Below are 22,602 nucleotides of genomic sequence, written 5' to 3'. Positions count from 1 at the left end.
CCGGTGCCCGGCAGTGAAGGGGGTATTGTACGATGATTGTACGAGGCATTGTGCAATACCCAGAGCGGTCGCTTCCAGAGCTCAAATTAGATGAGGATGTATGACGTACGTCCACGGTTCTTATGGGTTAAGCAATCTTTCAAACATAGGTTTATAGTTGTTAGGCATTAGAAAATACTGCATTTATGAGTTAATGTCGTTTTTCAAAAAGATACTTCTTATCTTATTATTGGTGAGAGTAATAAACAAGAGTAGGTAAAACAAGATAGTATAGAATTAGCTCTAATACTAGATTGTTTAAACTGCAGAATATGCATGGGAGGAAAGGAAAGAAAAAGTATGTGAACCCTTTGGAATGATATGGATTTCTGCACAAATTGGCCATAAAATGTGATCTGATCATCATCTAAGTCACAACAATAGACAATCACAGTCTGCTTAAACTAATAACACACAAAGAATGAAATGTTGCCATGTTTTTATTGAACACACCATGTAAACATTCACAGTACAGATGGAAAAAGTATGTGAACCCTTGGATTTAATAACTGGTTGAACCTCCTTTGGCAGCAATAACTTCAACCAAACGTTTCCTGTAGTTGCAGATCAGATGTGCAAAACGGTCAGGAGTAATTCTTGACCATTCCTCTTTACAGAACTGTTTCAGTTCAGCAATATTCTTGGGATGTCTGGTGTGAATCACTTTCTTGAGGTCACGCCACAGCATCTCAATCGGGTTGATGTCAGGATTCTGACTGGGCCACTTCAGAAGGCGTATTTTCTTCTGTTTAAGCCATTCTGTTGTTGATTTACTTCTATGCTTTGGGTCATTGTCCTGTTGTAACACCCATCTTCTGTTGAGCTTCAGCTGGTAGACAAATGGCCTTAAGTTCTCCTGCAAAATGTCTTGATAAACTGCAAAATGTCTTGATCAAACTTATTAAGCCCAACAAATCTTCTTTAGTCATATTAATCTCTTTGGTGCCAAATTAACCCCCAGTAAAGCCAAGTTAATAACCCTTTTGTGCCAGGTTATCCCCAACTATCCCAATAATAAAAACTGCTTGCTGAGAGTTAACAGGTGGCTAACCAGGTAATCCAGGTTTTACCCAAGCAAACCAGCATCCCAGCAATTTTTCTCATATAAAAGTCATTTTATTAGTCACGCAAAGCCTAAAATATCATATCCAACACAAACATGTAACATGTAAGATTTTATAACATGGGTTGCAAAGTCAATGACGATTAATGTGCAATATCTCTGAAATTAAACAAATTGTATATATGTATTTAAGATTTTATAATATGGGGTGCACAATGGGTTGGGGATATAATAATATAATGTGCAATATCTTTAAAACCAATACTACACAAGCATTAATTTTGCAGCACAAACCAGCACTCATACAGCACAATTGAATGTTATATTTGTATTCAAGAATTAACATGTGGTGAAAAGGGGGCAGGGTTTGATTAAATACATTGTGAATTATCACTTAAACAAAACTGGCACAAATGTTCATTTTTGCTGCACAAATCAACGCAAATGCAGCACAAGCAAAAAAATTTTGTTTATTCACCTTTTGTAAACCTGGGGTGCGAACTTCACACAGTTTTGGTAAGGAACTATGATGGATGTGCCCATCTGAAGAAAAAAAAAGCAATCATGGATTTCTTACTAAATCCTTATAGGGTTACTTACTAAAGTAAGAATTCTAAGTGAAATTCAAATTTAAGACCAGAGTACCTGAAAGCATAGCCAACATAATTTATCAAGTTGAGCTATTTTAATCTTAAATTTGAAATTCACCTTGAATTCTCACTTTATTGAATAACCCTGTTAATTCTTAGATTAAAACAAATAAATTAAATATATCACAATGGTTGAACAGCATTGAAAACATAGCAGGCTGAAATCTGCATGCAAACAGGGACACACAAGTAAAACTTTCACTAAACAGTAAATAGTCAATTCATTAAATGTAGTGAAATTTTTAGCAATTTAAAGCACCTGTAATTAGCTACATTAACTTTCAAGATCTATTTTATCATATGTGTACCACACACTTTCTGTACAGAGGAGGTCTAACTACCACCGATAAGACCCACTCCATCCACTGACAAGAGTGACTATGGTAAATAACTGAGATTACATAGATAGTACATGTGATGTTGATAAACCAATGATGGATTTAGTTCTCCCTTGGAAAAGGATTCTCACTGAAATGTGCATTGGTACTAAAGCCATAGAAAACTACTAATGTATATGATGGAATTCTGAAAAATATATATATACATACATACAGTGGTACCTCGGTTTACGAATTGAATACGTTCTCTGGGACGTTTTGAATTGCGAAAAATTTGGTAAACCGAAACATGGTTTCCCATAGGAATGCATTGAAAACCAATTAATCCGTTCTGGAGGTCAGAAAAAAGTAAAAATGAGCTGGCATGGAAACCAACCCACAATGCAGAACACACAGTAAAAGGCATGCAAACGAGAAAGCTCAGCTCCCTACCTTTCCCCCGCTTGAGAAATGCACCCAAAAAGTTCCAAAAAGTCCCAAAACTACTGCAAAAAATTTCCAGAATGGCTCCGAAACTTAATGCACCTCCAACACCTCTACACTCGACGCCATGTGCTACCCACAGACTCCAGCATGCACAGGGACAGTACTATAAACTTCCCAGACGCAATGCATCCTGGGGAAACTTGCTTTGTATTGCAAAAAAGATTTGTAAACCGAGGCATTATTTTTTATAGATTTTTATTTGTAAACCGAAAATTATGCTTTAATAGTGCTACCGGGCCCTGTGATGATGTCAACGTTGGGAGGAAGTGACAGCTGGCTGGTCACTACCTCCATGCTATAAAAGTATTGCATGGGAGGAAGACATGGAGGAGGGGGTGGCAGAGAGGAGGGGAGCACGTGTGTGTATTTGTATGTATCTGTGTGTGAATGTATGCATTGGTGTGTGTCTGTATGTGTATCATTGTGTCAGTGTGTGTATCTGTGTGTCTATGTGTGTGTGTATATCAGTATATCTGTGTGTCAATGTGTGTGTATCTGTGTGTCTGTATGTGTGTAATGGTGTGTGTGTGTCAATGTATGTATCAGTGTGTGTATATGTGTATGTTTGTAAGTGTGTGTATCTATGTGTCAGTGTGTATATCTGTGTGTCTGTTTGTGTATCTGTGTGTGGGTGTATATGTGTGTCAATGTGTATCTGTGTGTATATCTGTGTATCTGCATGTGTCCGTATGTGTATCTATCTGTGTGAATGTGTATCTGTTTGTCTGTTTAGCTGTGTCTTTGTGGGTCTATCTGTCTGTGTATCTGTGTGTCTGTGAGGTGCAAGAGCCAAGTGACTGTGACTTTGTCCCACACAAAATTAATAAAATAATTTTAAAATAAACATGGTTTTCTCTTTAGCAATATGGCTTGATATATGTAGTGTCAGCTACATTTGGTGGCAAAATCTCACCTTCACAGAGGAAAAGTAAGTTAATCTGGGTTCAGCACCCACTGTTCTGTTGAGCTAGAACTAAATAGGAAGTCCTACTAATTTTTAAAAGCTTATAAAGAACACTGGCATCGTAACTACCTATGCTCTAAAATAGGTGTGCTGAATGAAACATTAACACATAAAAAAGCAGTGCTTAGAAAACAGTTTAAAAGGTAATGAGAAGACATGGGCATTTATTATAGGTGACTAATTTCTTTCAGACCCTAGCCTATTTTGGAGGTTTGGTTACTCATAATTCTGAAAGCAATTAGCAGTTTCTTTCTCATAAGGGCTTTCTTTAAGAGCTTGATCAAATAAAGGAGCAGATGAACAGGATGTTGATTTTTGATTCAAAGCTCACGTAGTTTGAAAGCATTTTCAAACCATTTAGAGAATAAAAAGACTGTTTGTGAAAGTTATTAAATTCATTTTCCCTAGTGCAATTAAGAATTGCAATTAGAAACCATAAAAAGTGCACTTGGCCAGTGGCGAATCACAATAGTAATTTTAAAACCTGTAATCTGAAGGGAAATTTAAAATGTCACTTTCTACTAACAATTCTATGAAAATGTACATTAACCTTTTGTACAAGACACCGAGATACAAATTGTATGCAACCAAAAGTCCTAAGAAAATACATTAAATCAAAAACTATTTTAACTATTTTTCTGGCACATTTTCATTATTTCTAGATTGAAAACGTCTTGTTTGTAATCTGTGGTCACGATACGTCAGTGACCTCTATTCAATAAGCTTTCCAAATGATTCAATACTGTTTAAAAACTTTCCAAATAATTTATCTACAGAAGTCACCATTACAGGGGACCTGTCATGCCCCAAACAATTTATGGTCATTAGATTAAGCATATGATTGTATCTATACATTGTGCTAGCAGTTTTGCTACCAAATGTATAGATTAGGAGAAAAAAAACCTATTTAAAAGTAGTTTTTTCTCCTAGCTGTCAGTCAATTCATCACCATGCTGAGGCACTGATTGACAAGGGGGAGCTAAATAGACCTTCAATAGGAGGTTCCTCTGCTCTCCTACCACAGCAACTGCGGTAAATCTGTAAACTCCCTAGCCGGCACTTCTAGCACTAGCTAGGCAGTATAGGAACAGAGTGGAAAAAAAGCCAGCAGGCCGACATCACTGACAAGATTTGTCCTGCATGGGGATGCATCCCAAGCAGGGCAAAGCAAAGACGAACAGAGGCAGATATCAGCTACACTTTCTCTTTACCTTTGCTATAAAATCACATTGGGAGTGTCCTTAAAGCAAAAGAGGTGCATTTTTAAGGTATATATTTAAAAGGGGAATTGAATGGAAAGAAGAAAAGACTTTCAATTTCATTAAAGTGAATGGAATTACCTTAAATCACATCCATATACATTGAATACACCATATATTACAACGCTGCATGGTATATTCAATGTGAAATATAAAGATTTATTCACTTTTTCTCCGTCCCAGTGCAGCTTCATGGGTGTTACTCTTGTAACACCCACCTCATGGCCGTCCTATGCTCTGCCTACAATCTGTCTCTGTTCTTCTTTGATTGACCCTGTTTGGGACACATCGCCAAGCAGGGCAAATCTCGTCAGTGACACTGGCAGGCTGGCTGCATTGCAAGTGTAGCAACGTCGGAATTGAATGACGTAAAATGTGTTTCCATAGCAACCACAGCACATGCGCTGTGGTTGCTATGAGAGGAGATCTCCTGTTGCAGGTCTTTTCTGCTCTCCCTTGTCAGTCAGTAGCATTGACTGAAAGCTAGGCACAATGTATAGATATAATCTTTTGCTCAATAAAAAATAAAATATAGTAGAATTAAGGTGTTTGTAATCCTACACAGATACACACCACCATTATTTTGTTTAGGAAGCATCCTTGGACATTGTTGACTATATTCTATTATCTACTGTACAGTACTTACAGAATATCTATGTGTATTTTCCTTAGCTTGAAAAAGGAATCATTTTATGCACATTCTATAAAATAAAAAAATAACACCACAAGAAACAGCTACTTTTATGTACTAAACTCAAAAATATTCATGTCACAGACCTGGCAATTTTGCTCTACATCTATAAGCTAAGAAATGTCCTCTGATTATTTAAATTATTGAATACATAGGCCAGGGGTAGGCAACCTTCAGCACTCCAGATGTTGTGGACTACATCCCCCATAATGCTCTTACACCCATAATGCTGACAAAGCATCATGGGAGGTGTAGTCTAAAACATCTGGAGTGCCAAAGGTTGCCTAAGCCTGATCTAGGCTAATTTGTATATAGCAGGGAACCTGTAATGCCTGTATAACTTTTTACAATTTAAATAGCACTTTCTGTAACCAATCGAAAGTAAAATGAACAAATATAAAAGGAATACTATAAGCACAGTACACAATACAGACTCCAGTCACCTTATCTCATGAAATATAGGGGCTGGTGAATCTAAAGGTCCAGGTACGATTGCAGTCGTCTGCATCTCTGTATGAACATGGCTACTTTAGGTGAGAAAGTACAGGGGAGCTGACAGAAGGAGCTGGATGGTAAAAATATGCATACAAACATGGCATAACATATATATATATATATATATATATATATATATATATATATATATATATATATATATGGAGGCTTTATGGCATATGGCATTCAAAAGAAGAACCACTAAAATGGCCACTAGCTAAGCAACAGCTTATTGTATCAATCTGGAGAAACTTAAAGCTTGGTAGATAGAATTAAAACATCCATATTTATATTAATAGGACAGTGTAGCCATACCTAAAACCTCAAAACATAAGACATAAATAAAACCTTGTTTTCATGCATTTTGGAAACTATTAACATCTTCTGTCAGCTCTCCTGTACTTTCACACCTACATCACCACTGTTATTAAGGAGATTCAGTAGACCACAATCTAACCTAGAGCTTTAGATTCGTCCACTACTATATTTGGCCTATGTTGGCACTATTTAACATAACATAAGCTTCATAGCCACTTTTGTTCCCCAGTCCTACAAACACATATGTAGACTTTAGCATCTACTTGCTATGCAATAACTACCCAGTAATACTTCCACATAAACATACTGTAGTGGATTGTGTCTAGCACATTATAAAAACTAGTTTACAGCATTATGGTTAGTTTAAGTTAAATAGAATGGGTTGATGAATAAAGTGTGACTTGCATATAAACTTGTAAAGTACCATTTTTCTTTCGACTTCAATCATGGACATGCATGTGAAAAACAGTTACCTTTCCTGAGACTGCTCCTCATACATTCGCTCTTTCCCTTCCTTGAAGAGTCTGATTGCTCGCTTTGATTTCTTCATTAAGCTGTCTATGTATATTTTAAAATACTCATTCTCACTGAGCTGCACAAGCTTTTGGTTTTCATCATACTTGCTCAGTACAAGTCGTAAATGTTGATATGTGTCGGGCAAAATATCAAGGATATATGGAGGGCTGTTCTTCAGCTGAAGCTTCGGGTTTTGGCATAATCTTACCTAAAATAAAAAAAGGGCACACAATTAAAAATGCTTTATTTGATATAGTAAACTACACGCCATTTTCATTGATGTATACTATGTTTAGGTCACATTTACATATTGCCCATTTTAAGTAATGTCCAGCCATTATCAATATGATGGTTAAAGGTCATAATAAACACATAAAAACCAAAAGGATTCTCAAAATGTAATATTACTTTTAGGCATCAAAAGGTACTAAATAGGAGGAAGAATTTGAAATGAAGAACCTTTAACACATTTAAAACCAATATTGTGCTGTCTCGAACAAGGAAAGGGATCTTACTCCTTAACAACAACAACAACAACAACAACAAAGATATTGTTCAGACGTCAACAGTAAAGAGGTTAAAACTATAAAAATAAAAATAAATATAATAAAAAAAAAAAAATGTAAAGGTATTCTCTGGCTACTTCAATACATTTATATATCTTGACAAATGGACACTCACAGGAACCTGAGCCCCTGGCTCTGAGATTGCATTGTGTTTTGTGAGCATCTAACAACTGCAAAAATCACTACATTAATTATATATATATATAATTAATGTAGTGATATATATATGAAAATTAAGTTATCCACTTATTGTATAGCATATGTTTTAAGTGTTACTTTTAAAACTATGTAGGAGTGTTACAGAGAGATCTTTCGATGCCTGGGGCTCCCCTCTGTCTTTTGATGCCATAGTTACTGCCCCCTGTATGCAGCACTCACAATGTGCACTGCATACAGCTATATAAATCCTTTTAAATCAGCATCCATAATTCTGTAGCTGCCAAAAGATAGATAGATCACCAGAGTGTTCCTTGATGCCCCCAAGTTGATTGTACCTGGTGCTGTGCTTTGCCAGCTGACAAGCCCTGATCACAGTGTTGAATTACAGGAAGATCTCCCTGCCATGCTGGAAATAGCCAGTAGATGACAGTCACAGACAGTTCTTTACTGTTTTAGAAAATAAATCCATCTACTGATAAAAGTACAGTACTGATATTTGAGGTAGGGTAAGGATTTGAGGTAGGGTAGAGTAAAGGTTTAGTCCTGTGTTAGGGTTAAAGCTGTTTTAGGGTTAGAGATATTTTGTGTGTGTATCGGTCAGTGAGTGAGTTTGTGCTAGTGGATGTGTGTGCAGTGTGTTTGTGTATGGGTCAGTGTGTGGCAGTGTGCAGTGTGCTTGTGTATGGGTCAGTCAGTGTGTGTTAAGGGATGTGTGGTTTAGATTGTTTGTGAGGTTTTCAATCACAATTTTTTCCCACCATACCTTTTTTGGTTTCTGCTTCACAAGCACTGCCAAACCTCACTAGCAAGCGCATTAACAATGAAACAGCTGTCCATGAGTGGTTCACTGGCTTTGCATCTTTTCCTAAGTTGTGTTTCAAAAATGTTGTATACAGCAAACACAGACTCAAAAATGTGATTCTTTGTTGAACTAATTTGCATATGCCCACCAAGAATCCTTTGCGGTAGTGACATCACTGCAAATTTGTGATTCCTGTGGGAAAAGCAAGTCTTATGGCTTGACTGGTGTGCAGATTTTTGTTTAACATTGTATTAACTATCCACATACTTCAGGTGGAATGGGTTTTTAATCACAATTGTGCCCCACCATACCTTTTATGTGTATATATATATATATATATATATATATATATATATATATATATTAGTCAAGGGAAAATGACTAAAATAACATTTTACACATCAGGGCATAACAACAATCATCTGTTCCTTAGTATTCCTTAAAATTACGGTAGTTGAGAATGACAGGGCTAAAATCCTGTTGGACTTTCAGATTCAGATATACAAACAGGTAGTGGCCAACCAAACTGACATGACAAGGAACGGAAGACTGTCGTGATGGTGGATGCAATACCCAGTGACTATAACATCAGGAAGAAGGAACATGAGAAGGTGCACATATGCAAAGGACTAAAAGAGTAACTAGAAAGGATTTGGAAAGTGAAGGCAGTAGTAGTTCCAGTTGTGATAGGAGAACTCGTGGCTGTGATCCCCAAGCTTGGGGAGAGGTTTCAGCAGATTCGAGAGGGACATCTAAGATCGCTGTTCAGAAGAGTGCAGTTCTAGAAACAGCTTAGATACTACGCAGAACACTCAGACTCCCAGGCCTCTGGTTGAGGACCCGAGAATGAGGAATACACAAAAATATACCACCCAGAGGAGAGTGTGAAAGTCAAATCACATACATATATAAAATATATACACACACATACTACATATCTGTCACTGGCACAATACATATTCTGGCAAACAGCAAAATGTTTACTCTAGACAGATCAAAAACCCTCCAGCCCCATGAGAACTAGCTGTTAGAAGTGCACAGTCCCAATTCTCAGAGCTCGTGTATTCATTTTGCTGTAACCTGTCTGACAAATTATTAGTGCATGTTTATCTGTAGTGAACAGATGTAAATGTATTTGTAACTATGTCTCTTTTCCACTGATATGTATAACATAAAACCTAGCAAATGCTGTGCACATACCACAGTCAACAGATCATCCACTGTATTTTTTTTATTTCTCAAGAAAAAATACTGGTAATGTCTTTTTGGACATTTTTCGAAAAATATATAAATGATTTCTAGTTATTCAGCATGAAATATGGATTAGTTATGTAGTATGAGGCTGTATAATCATGCAATATTTACATTTTTATTAAATAAATTCCATTATTCAAAGTTAAAGGGACACTATAGTCACCAGAACAACTACAGCTTATTAAATTTGTTCTGGTGAGTAGAATCATTACCTTCAGGCTTTTCGCTGTAAGCACTGTCTTTTCAGGGAAAATGCAGTATTACATTACAGCCTAGTGATAACTTCACTGGCCACTCCTCAGATAGCTGTTAGAGATCCTTCCTGGGTCATGGCTGCCTAAAATGCATTCAAACATTCTGTGTGTCCTCCCTCTGCATGCAGACACGGAATTTTCCTCATAGAGATTCATTGATTCAATTAATCTCTATGAGGAGATGCTGATTGGCCAGGGTTGTGCTTGAATTGTGCTGGCTCTGCCCCTGAGCTGCCTCTTTGACAGTCGCAGCCAATCCTATGGGGAAGCATTGTGATTGGATCAGGCCACCACTTCTGATGATGTCAGCAGGCAGTGGGCAGGTCAAAAGGAAACAGGGACAAAGCAAGCAGCTTCAGACTTGATGGTTGTTTCAACACTATAGGGTCAGGAATACATGTTTGTATTCTTGACCCTATAGTGTTACTTTAATTAAACTTTAATTGTTACTTTAATTGAACTGCAGAAATAAAATGGATTTTGTCACAGCAAAAATATAATAAAATAAACATAGAAAGTTCCCAAAAAATGTTTTCCCATTTTTTTTTGTGTGCAAATCTATGTACATACAATGAACACCTTACCTTAAAGAGTTACTCCAAGCACCATAACCACTTTAGTGTTTTGAAGTGGTTATGGGGCTTGGAGTAACTCTTTAAGGGTAAGGTATATGGAGAGCTGTTCTTCAGCTGAATGTTCAGCTTTTCCATATGAAACTGCCCATACTAAAATATTTCATATTGCTGTCTGAGGTGTAACTCCACCTTCAGGAACATCATTCGTACATTTGAAGAGTTTCAGATGAAACGCGTGATGTATATTGTTATACCATCTATGATTTTATTAGGTTTTATTAATAAAAATACTTTTTTACTGGACCGATCTTCTGCGCACTACACTATTAGTCTTTTTGTTTTCTCCTTTTTGTCATTACATACATTTCCTAAAGGATATGTCAGGCACTACACCTTCTTTTACTGTTTTATCCTACCTCTTGGATAATATTACACCCACCACCTTGAGAGTGTTCTTTACTTGACTGGATGTCTTCTGTGGATGTCCAGGCCTTCTTTTTTTCTCATAATCAGAGTTTAAGTCCTGCAGGAACACGTAGGAACGTGTTCCTGCACTTTTTCCACTGCAGGAACGCCGTTCCAGTAAATAGTCCTGCAGCCCGCAGGGCCAGCCTTTTGGGTGCACAAGCTGTGGAGCCGCACAGGGCGCGGAGCTGCCGACACAGCTCACAGTCAGTTACTTACAGGCCAGCTCCAGTATTTCAAAATGTGGAGGAGGAGCAAGGGGGCGTGCAACGCCGCGTACTTAGGCAACGTTGACATGCTCCGCCTCTGCTTTCATTGTGTTTCTCACGGTCGTGGAAGGATCCGCTCTGACTGTGACTGAGGGACTATGCTCTAAACGTGCTGGTGGCGGTGGAGTCGGTCAGGAGGACATCATCAGCTGGATCCAGAAAGCAGCAGGCACTTGGGTGCTGGATCTTTTTTTTTTTTTAAATGTGAATAGAGCTGTAATCCCTAAACCCTTTCTCCAATTTGGATGTGAATACCCTCAAATTAAAGTATGATAGACTGAACTTTAAGCCCATACTCATTGAACATAAAGTTATTATGGCAAACAGCTGAAATAACAAAACTAGTGTCAGAGTGGATGATGATACAATAATTAAAATTAGAAGTGCAATGGAAGCTTTAATTGCCTGCATTGGAAACTCACAAACCATAAAAAGGAACAAACTGAAGAGGCAACTACCATAGAAAGAGTCTTGTCAATTTTAAGACAGGTATTTGATGTGTGTCTACCTTTTCTGGCACTATTGCCCATTTAAAGAACAATTGTCACTTAAAAAAAAAATAAAAAAAGATTATTTTTTTTGTGCATATGTTAGACAAACAGGTTTGTTTTTGCGGGACCAAGAAGGGCATCGTCTCGCAGCGTGTGGCGTGAGGATAAGAGGGCAATAGCTTTCTCAGGTGGATTGTACTCTAGGATAATCAATTTATTGAGATTTAAGTCCTTGCCTCGGGAGCTCAGTCAAATGGCGTCTAGTTAGCTCAGGTGTTAGGCTCCACCCTAAAAACTATTTTTAATATAATAATCCTTGCATCACATTGAAAATATATGTATAAAAAAAATAATAGATATATGTGTGTGTATATATATATATATATATATATATATATATATTTTATTTATTTTAAGTAAAAAAAAATAAAAATAGAAAACTCTCCCCTACCTTTAGTATATAATAGGATCATGCAGCCATATACATGTATTTCAGGTCACAGAGTATATGACTGCAGGATCCTGTTATAAAGGTTCTAGCCTGTGAGCTCATTGAGCAGGGCCCTCAACCCCTCTGTTCCTGTGTGTCCATTTGTCTTGTTACAATTACGTTTCTGTTAGTCCACCAATTGTACAGCGCTACAGAATTTTGCTGGCGCTATATAAATAATATTAATAATAATAAAGTAAAGATAGGGATGAGTTTCTCATGTTTTACTAATACTGAATTACAATATGTTTGTTTATTTAATTTAAAATATATATACTTAATACTTAAAGGGACACTATAGTCAAACAGACCACTCCAGCTCAATGAAGTGGTCTGGGTGCCAGGTCCCCCAGGTTTTAACCCTTCAGATGTAAACATAGCAGTTTCAGAGAAACTGCTATGTTTACATTGCAGGGTTAATCCAACCTCTAGTGGCTGTCTTCCTGACAGCCGCTAGAGGCGCTTCCGCAGAACGTCGCTTCTGCAGAACGTCGCTTCTGCAGAACGTCCATAGGAAAGCATTGAGAAATGCTTTCCTATGGACTGTTGGAATGCGCGCGCGGCTCTTGCCGCGCATGCACATTCCGCTCCACTCGGGAGCTGACGTCGGCGGGGGAGGAGAGGTCACCAGCGCCGAGGGGGCCAGATGCTGGGTTAAGGTAAGTAACTGAAGGAGTTTTAACCCCTTCAGCACCAAGGGAGAAAGACCTTGAGAGGGGGGTGGGGGGGGCTTAAGGATGATATAGTGTCAGGAAAACAGTTTTTTTTTTCCTGACACTATAGTGATCCTTTAATGAAAGTATAATTACAAATAGTTTTGAGGTGACAGTTGTCTTTTAACTTGGTAAGTAATTTGGTAAGGAACCTGGCTGAGTCCTGCACTATGATGTCTGCTTCAAGATATATTAATATTTCCCATAATCGGACCACATTACAGAACTGTGTGCAAATAGGTTTCCTGTAGGAACTACTATAAATAAATTAATATAAATAATATGCTGGTGCTCCATGCTCAAGGAATGGCAAACACCTCGAAATATTTCCAAGTGCAGACAGATTTCATTATATTGCAGCCTGTTTATTGAAATAAGTGCAACAGGACAATGTTTCGGCCGATATGGACTGCTTTCTTTTAAGTCATTACATTATATTACGGAACTGTGGCAGAGTGGCTCCCTTAACGTGCTGTACTGAAAGATCACTCCTATGCAAATGTGCTTCCACCCAGTGCTCTAAAGAAGCCAAACAGGGAGGAGAGGACCCACAGCATAGGTACAGTCAATTATCACTATACCCCAGAGAAGCCAACCATCTGCTGAGCAGCTAAAAAGAGTTAAAAAGGAGGGTGGTATTTTTGAGTGCATGTGTACCTGTGTTCGTTGGAGACAGTGTGTTTCTGTGTGTCTTCAACTATGTTTGTATTTTTGGGACCATGAGCATCTGGGAGAGCATAACTAAAGGATGCACAGGTGCAGCCCTGAAATTATGAAATAGAACACTCAAGTACTATATGAACTCGAGGAATTAAGTGGTTTTGTATATGATATGTAATTCTATTTGTCCTCTTCAGCTCTTTCTTTTTCCCTACAGCCTTCACTATTAAGGCTCTCTGGTCTTGATAAAATTCCTTTCCATGGGCTGAAACATTGACATGTAATCCACAGAGGTTTTGCACAATAAAGTACCAGTGCTTTAAAGGCATTAAAGACATATATGGTGTATACTTGGTCAAGGTGTATATATTTTGGCCAGATTACTGGGAGACTGTGTGGGGAGCACCAAGGACTAATAAATAATATAAAATTAAATTAAAACTAAAACAAAAAAAATTGTCTTAACATTTTAACCCCTTAACCCCTTAAGGACACATGACATGTCTGACACGTCATGATTCCCTTTTATTCCAGAAGTTTGGTCCTTAAGGGGTTAAAAACCAAACTTCTGGAATAAAAGGGAATCATGACATGTCACGTGTCCTTAAGGGGTTAAACAAACTCAAACATATTATCAGGGATTAAACAGCCAACTCTACCATTTGACTCACAAATAGACACGTACAGAATCATTCAATAAAGTGAGAATTCATGGTGAATAATTTAAAGCGAATTTCAAATTTAAGTCAAAATAGCTTAGGTGGGAAAAGGTCAGTTATGCTTTCTCTATCTACTCTTGCCTTAAATTCTAAATTAATTTTGTATTCTCATTTTAGTATAAAACCCTGTGAACCACCAAAAACACAGTACATATAATGCCTGCTTAAAGACAAGTCCAAGTTACTTATTAACAGGAAATCCACAAATATTTCTCTGCATCTAGTATACAAACATCAAAAACATTGTTTATATTGTGAGACCTGTAACGTATTAACAATTACGCATACATAAACACAAGGGAGGTGGAAAAATAGGAAGTTGCCTGTTGACAAAGCGATTAAGCTTCTTTAAATCTATATTCCATGAAAAGGTTAAAGGATTTTTTTAGAGCTTTATTTAAAATCAGTTTTGCGGGGCGGGGCCTGGGCATCATGGCGGCTGGCTGCACATCGCCTGAGCTCCTGATCTAAACCACGCAATCTGCCCGACATCGAGTGCCCAGCCGGTCAACAGTGCCCAGCAAAGCTACATACAGCTGTATGCGAACCTGGGAGAAGCCCGTGAGATCTTGCGGACTTACCCGCTCGTTCCTCCCACAGAGACCACATTGCGGTCTACCACCGCTGCCGGGCGGGTGAAACTGCCGATCACCCGCCCCACACGAAACTACCACAAGGGAGGTCTACCACTCGCCTCGTTACCCCCCCCTCTGGACCGGGAGGGATATCCCGGTCCCCACTGAAGGACTCACACTCTCCAACATCAAGCAAGGGGCCAACTCGGGACCCACGCGGCACACGCAACATGGCCGCCGTCCCAGTGACTCAGCAACCACTATCAAGCATGATGACACAGGACTGGCTCACTGCTTTCAACCAAAGATTTGATGACATCTGCCAGAAATTCTGGAGCAGGATCCACGACCGAGCTCAGAGGCAAGCCTCTCATACAGATCAATGGTCCCACAGCAACACCACCGAAGCATGCCACTCACCCAAGCTGGAGGCTATGAAGGGACACTGCTCGTATATACCTACACCTCCTGCAGTACGGATGGGAGGTGATGGGGCCTTCCACGCCTGCTCTTCTTCCGAGCCGGGGGCTCAAATGGAGGTAACCCCCCACCGCCGTCCATACACCCAGAGGGCCGCCCGAAATCCGGAAAACCCATTGTCCCACGATCCTAAGGAAAGGATCAATGGACACCAGGCACGGGCTCCCACAAAGGCCTTGGGCCGAGGACATGGCAGACGGAGGCCCCGCACACCGGTATCCAGCCGGCAGGAGACGGCACATGATCCCCACGGACCCGGTAAGCAGACGGGTGTGGGATGCAAGAGAACACCCTACCAAATATGGCATGGTCTACCACGAAGCCCAAGGGAACTGCCACACACAGGGATCGGCTGATAGCCAGGCTTTTCCTAGAGGACGTCGACTTGTGCAACCGAACTTAAGTGACTTCTTTAATCATCGCCATGTTTTAGTTAGGCCTGTTGCCCATTTGTTTTATATTGTATTATTTTATGAACCCCTTTGATATACTGCATGATCGACATATACCTGACCGAGCCCTCAGAGGGAGCTAACAACATGCAGATACTGTTTTGCCAGCCTCAGTGGACCAACCATCCCTTCTCTCTGCCGCATCTTTAACCGCACTTATTCAAAACAATTGCAACTAGAGAGAGTGCATCACATACTGTTTGCAACTTTCCTACCTTATATCACACGCAGACATATAGGTCTCAGCTAACCCTACACCACACTAATCTCTAGCAACCTAACTGCACCCCACAGGTATACTACACTACATAGCAGTACATTGTCAGTTAAAGTCAGCCATTTCCACTAAGCTTGTTAATAATCCAATGTGAACCCTGTATGCATACATACAAACCGACGCTGCTGTTACGTCTGACATACCACTGCTACCAGCAAAAACCTGCTATTTATGTGCAACCTGTGCAATTGCTCCTGACTATACCTAACATGACAATTCTTGAACTAGCTGGGACCTTATGTTTAGAACTGTGTCTCTCATCCTGACATAAGTTCTCTATATTTAACATGACACTAAAATATAAAATTGTGCCGTTTCCTCACATGCCTTGTTAACTACTGTTCAAAATACGCTTAGTGATGCTGTTGTGGCACTGTAAGACAAAATGTTATATGTTTTCACATGCACAAGGAAAAAAAAAAGAATTACAAAAAAAATAAAATCAGTTTTGCACCTTTGATTCTGCACCAATGAAAAGCCTTTTGTCACTGTGGTTATTTTAGCAAAACATTATGTAGCAATAGGTGTTTTTTTGTTTTAACTTTGAAAAAGGTTACATATGAATATTACTCACTAGCCCTTGAAAATGTTGATTTAATTTTTCCAAAGAGAGAGAGAGAGAAAGACAAGCTTGCAACTGCAACTTGGTATCAGAACCCACTTGAAATGAACTATGGGTGTGCCACTTTATTCCATCTCAGAGACAAAAGTAAAGAACTGCTAACTGCTTTGGTTAATCTTTTCCCCTGCAAACGTGTAATTGGAAACAAAACTAGATGTTGGTCTTCATTGTAACAAAATTTTCATTTGAATTATCATGTAATGTTTTTTCCCGATGTAAATACCATTTTCCTTTGTTTGCATGCTTGATTTTTGTTGGCAAAATAATGGTACAGAGATAGCAATATATATGACAACAATATTACAGAAGCACATGAGCATCATATACAACAGATAGTGATCATGTTTTTTTTATTCTTTATTTATATCACTTTGCATGAAAATTGTACAATCATCAGTACGTTGTCAAAAAGCACATGTGGTCCAGCAATCAATTCCTCAGTAGCAATAGTTGTAAACATGCAGAATGAGGTTTTATAATAAAATAAAATAAAATGAAAGCATATATGAACGCAAAAGTGGGGACTAACTATGTATCTCCCCGAGATATTGCGATGTCACTGAGATAACCTGTTAATTAGGGCTCTGGTGTCTTACAAGAGTTACCCCCTCTAGGGTCTCAGGAGAGATAGATAAATAGTGACTCCATTCTATGACTGGTGGGTGTAGGGGGTTATAGGAGCCAGCGGTTACAATGGAAATAAAATATATATATATATATAAACATATAAAGAGGTGCGTACAAGTGGCAATATGTGTGGCAATCGCCTCTTTTAAATTTTATGTCAATCTGTATAAAGGTATATAATATGGGATCATACACCTTAAAACTAACATGAGAGAGATAAGAAAAAAAAAAAACACAACCCCCCCTCCACCAAGACTATGTGTACCAAAATAATAATGAAAAGCAGTCACACATCAAGAGAAAATGTTAACTATTCATGGTGGTTAGAGGTCAAGCACCCCTAAGGGTAAGTAGGAGTCTCCCCACATCAGAATTGGGTTCTTCAGGTGTTTTCTTTTCAAAGGAGAGTAAGCTGAGTCAGCCGAGGAGTGAACTTACCACTGCCAAAGGGCCTAAGTAGGAGAGGTCTGTCCCGTTCGCCATCTGCAGCTTAAGCAGGCCCATCTTGCTCCTGCAGGCTGTGGGCTCGATAGGTAGTCCCTTTGTGTGTGAGTAGTAGAATTCTAGGTGCCCCCCAGTGGTAGAGTACATTGCAGTTGTGGTTGGGGGCCAGAGGAAAGTATTGCTTGTTAAGTCCGGAAACAGTAGTAGATCCTTCCAATGTTAGCAGAACTCTCCCCCCGAACAACTGCCTTTAGGAGGGCTTTGTCGTGTAGTGATTGGGAACAGAGGATAGTGTCTGCTGTGGCGGTGAGTGTGTGCATTCGCTGCTTTGGGCAGCTGAAACATTCCATCCAGCTTCGCCATTTTTGTCTGTTTTGGCAGGAGCAGACTAGCTAGTGTGGTAGGTCAGGGAAGCCCACAGTCTCCGGGATCCTACGGGTTTTCAGATTATATCTCTGTCTCCGATCCTCCATTACTTCAATCTGTTCCACCGTGTCGAGCTGTTGCCGTTGGAGATCTGCGACCTTCTGTTCCACAGAGGTAAGTCAGGTGTCTTGGGTACTAGCTAAGGCCTCCAGCAACGTGAGTCTCATGGTGGCCCCTTTAATAGCATTTTTGACGTAGGCCATGTCAGCATTGATGTTCTGGCGAAGTTCAGCCAGCATTTGCTACAGGAGGCCCCTTCTCTGGGATCATAGGATGCGTCCTCAGATGTGTTAGAGGAGCCATCTTCCCCCAGCACCATTTTCTCCCAAATGGCCCTCTGCGAGTTCCACAAAAGATCGCCAATGTCGCGGCTGTTGGGGCCCTTATCAGCCCTGGGTTTTTTATTTTTCCAGCCCATTGATACTTCCAATGTCGGGAGATGAGTTCACAGTAAGGTGGGTGCCCAGATTCCACCATACAATTGGGTATAATGTGGTGTGAGGCATGGAGCTCATGTAGATGCAACTGCTCTGGCTCGTAGCTGGCTCCTCCCCATGTTAGTTTTCTATTCTGAATTGGTGTTCTAGCCTATGTGTGTTGTACATGTATAATTTTTGTTCTGTCACAGAGTGTGAGTTATTTTTGACCAAATACTAAAGGCAGAAATCTGCATCATGATGTTCCATGATGTTGGAGATAACTAAGCTGTGTAAATGATATGTATAAGTTACAAATATTTATAATATTTATATTTTATGTTTAAAGGGAAAACCAGGCACCATAGCCAGTTATAAGCAAATTCCCAAAAGTAAAAAGGTTGCAGTGGGGTTTCTAGTGCAAAAAAAAAATGTTCCTGTACTTTCTGCTGTAGAGAATGTAGATCTAGGCAGTCTAGCAACTAGAAAATAGATACTGTGTCTGTCCCTAGAACAAATATGTTCCTTAAAATGTTGCCTCTCTGTTGTCCTGTATACTGGTAGATGTCATATTTAATTTCTCGCTCATTAGCAGGGCAGGTTACCAAACATGTTTAGGATGAGAGCACTGTTGTGAAGGTAGATGTTCCAGATTCACCATATTTTTCAGAATACATTTAATTTCTCTGCATTATTTTAGATTGCTGCTGAGCCCACCTTGTTGTTTACATTTTTTTTTTTCATTAAAAGCAGAGTCCAACATTGTCATACTTTGTATACTGATGCTGGACATAAAAGAGGTTCAATGATTGAATTTATTTGTGTTGAAAGCCTGTAGTTGATGTCTGTCTAAGAGTCACTAGTAGGAGTAGTTATTGCAAAATGTAAACAGTAAATGTGCTGGAGGGGAGAAGTCTTTTAATCCAGAATGGATCACAAAGAACTACCTTCATCAAACTGTGCAAATATTCACATGCCACTGCCAATGCAGCATATTGTGCTGGTAGATTAGTTTGTCTTTGTGGTCATAAAATCAGACATATTTTAATCCCCCCAACACCTATAGCTGCCTATATCCTTACCACATATGCAGTGGGCCAAGTACTTTTTTTTTATAGATATTAACAACTCTCTCCTTTTCTATTATTTGTATTTTTGTAATTCTCTTTTTACAATTTATACAGATTTCATTTATTACATCAATGACTAACATTGTTTTTGCTTTGTATTTTTTTGGAACGAATTACATCCATATCTGCTACACACTGAAAGACTGAATTTAAAAATATTATTAATCATCTTCCATAAATCAAGAAAGTACTGGCAGTCACAACTTGGATATCTTTCAACTGAAAGACAAAACAGCCTGCAGAAAAGGTAACAGGGTCTCCAACCATCCATAGTTGAATTCAACAAATATGTTTATGCAAGGCTAAAGTTGGTGCTTGCCTTACCTGACGTGATATAATAAATGAATACGCTGGGACATGTACAGGGCTGTCTAAGATAACTAAAAATGTTAAACTAGTGTGCATATACATATTTAAATACAGATAATGTTCAACAATCAAAACCTTTTGCCAGGTGCAAAATATATTGAAAAGCTGAAAATACACTTTTTGAGGTACCTTTAAAGACAATCTAGAAGTACGTGAGCTAAATAAACTCTGTGGTTTCTCTAGGAATAGTTCATGATGCAGGAGTGGTACAAAGTTATAAAATGTGTACAAGGTACAGAGGCAGTGGCGGATCTGGGGAATTGCCCCCTGCCCCCCCAAGAAAATGTAAAATGGCGAAACTCTGCCTCTTCCCAGCCGGCTATTCAAGCGCCGGCCCTGCGGTGTGCCTTCACGGACCGGAGGGGAGATCAGAGACCTCCCTCACTGGTCCGCAGGCACATTGCTGACAGCCGGCAGGGTTGGGAGAGAGGAGACGCTCCGATCTCGCGAGAGTGAACTCTAGCCTCAGGAGCTGCTGGGACTGCCTCCCAGGCAAAGGTAAGAAGGGAGGGGGATATGAAGTATATTTTTTTTAATAATAAAAAAAACAAAAAACAAATAGATTTATTTGTTTTGATCTGCCCCCGCCCCCAACCCCACCATCACACACACACAATAACTCTCTATACATTTACACACTGCACCCCCATTCACAAACACACTGCATCCCTATACACACACTGTCCCTCCATATACACACACACTGCACCCCCATGTACACATACTGCACCTCATTCACACACACTGTAACCTCACGCACACACATTGTACCCCTCACTTTCACACACACACACACTGCACCCTACACACACTGCATCCCTCACACACACACATACACACTGCACCCCCCCACACACACACTGCATCCCCCCCCCCCACACACACTGCATCCCACACATCCCCCCCCACACACACACGCACACCGCATCCCACACATCACACACACACTGCATTACACATGTCACACACACACTACTACTCCTATCCCTACTATAGTCCATTTCCCTTACTACAACCCCCATCCTGGCAGACCCTAGGTAAGGTGTCAAACTGTTCTTAAACGGTTAGACTACTTACTCTAGAAGTGCGACACAGCACTCCTGGCACCATAACCACTACAGAGAGCTGAAGTGGTTATTGTGCCTGGATTGTTCCCACCACTACCCCTCCCGAGATTAGGTTGTGAATCCGCCCCTGTACAGAGGTCTGGAACAAGACAAGCTGTGTTCCCAAGAGCTAACAGTTTGGAAAGTTTAGACGTAGAATGCAGAATCTACTTGGAACTGCAACATCAAATTGTATACAAACAAAATTGTGTCTTTTAACCAATGGCACTTATTCTGTGTGTGATCACCTTCTATTATAAAGCCGATGAATGCAATAATGAGTAAAATTATACATGAAAGAATAAGGCTATGTAGTTCAAACATTGCTTTAAAGCTTAGCAAAGAACACAAATGACGAAGGATAAAAAAATGTATCAAACCAGCATCTGAAAGTTGTTAATTAAAATCAATTTTAAAACTCAATGCAAAATGAGCCTCTGCATCAATATTTCTATTTCAAAAAGGCTGCTGCATTTACGACAAAGCACAGTATCTGAATGATATTGCAAATTGACATCCTTTCACATGAAGCCTTAAAACATTTTAGACTTGCAAGCATATATATAATTTCCATTTGGTAAAAATCCAGAGCGTTTATTTTTATACAACAGGATCAACAACAGACAAAAGAAATACTGTTATTATAATTTCGAAAGGTATGCACTTAGGAAAACCATAATTGTGTTTCTTAAAGGACCACTATAGTGCCAGGAAAACATACTCGTTTTCCTGGCACTGTAGTGCCCTGAGGGTGCCCCCACCCTCAGGGACCCCCTCCCGCCAGGCTGGATGGAGAGTAAAGGGTTAAAACTTACCTTTATTCCAGCGCTGGGCGGGGAGCTCTCCTCCTCCTCTCCGCCTCCGATCCTCCCTTTCGGCTGAATGCGCTTGCGCGGCAAGAGCTGCGCGCGCATTTAGCTGGTCGCATAGGAAAGCATTTACAATGCTTTCCTATGGATGCTTGCGTGCTCTCACTGTGATTTTCACAGTGAGAATCACGCAAGCGCCTCTAGCGGCTGTCAGTGAGACAGCCACTAGAGGATTTGGAGGCTGGATTAACCCTATTATAAACATAGCAGTTTCTCTGAAACTGCTATGTTTATAAAAAACAAAAGGGTTAATCCTAGCTGGACCAGGCACCCAGACCACTTCATTAAGCTGAAGTGGTCTAGGTGCCTAGAGTGGTCCTTTAACTTTGGAAGAAAAATGGGAGGAAAATGGTGGTGTATACCATACACGTGTATCAAACAATTTAAACAAAGTCCTATAGTCTTTCTTTTTCATAAAATTACATTTTTGGTGCAAAAAGTAATGGCTATTATAGGACACCTGTGGAGAACTTTGTAAGTCTGCTTCATATTCAACCTAATTCTTAGACATAGAAATTTGTATAGGTCTAAACTTCAGTTCAGCCAAATTTGGTCTAATCATCGGATTTGTCA

At 39.5% G+C, this 22,602-nt stretch overlaps 1 protein-coding gene across 2 annotated transcripts in view; it reads right to left on the bottom strand.

The window, feature by feature from the left end:
• Positions 1 to 22,602, bottom strand: part of CBLB (Cbl proto-oncogene B) — a 126,343-nt gene that overhangs the window by 90,900 nt on the left and 12,841 nt on the right. For both annotated transcript variants that reach the window (XM_063457469.1, XM_063457470.1), the window contains exon 2: positions 6,777 to 7,027. In XM_063457469.1, the coding sequence (XP_063313539.1) occupies positions 6,777 to 7,027 (251 nt within the window). The remainder of the gene's footprint in view (positions 1 to 6,776; positions 7,028 to 22,602) is intronic.

Source organism: Pelobates fuscus, chromosome 1, assembly GCF_036172605.1.
Source record: "Pelobates fuscus isolate aPelFus1 chromosome 1, aPelFus1.pri, whole genome shotgun sequence".
NCBI lineage: Eukaryota > Metazoa > Chordata > Amphibia > Anura > Pelobatidae > Pelobates > Pelobates fuscus.
Note: the sequence above shows the minus strand (reverse complement) of the source record. Positions and strands in the feature narration are given on the sequence as shown.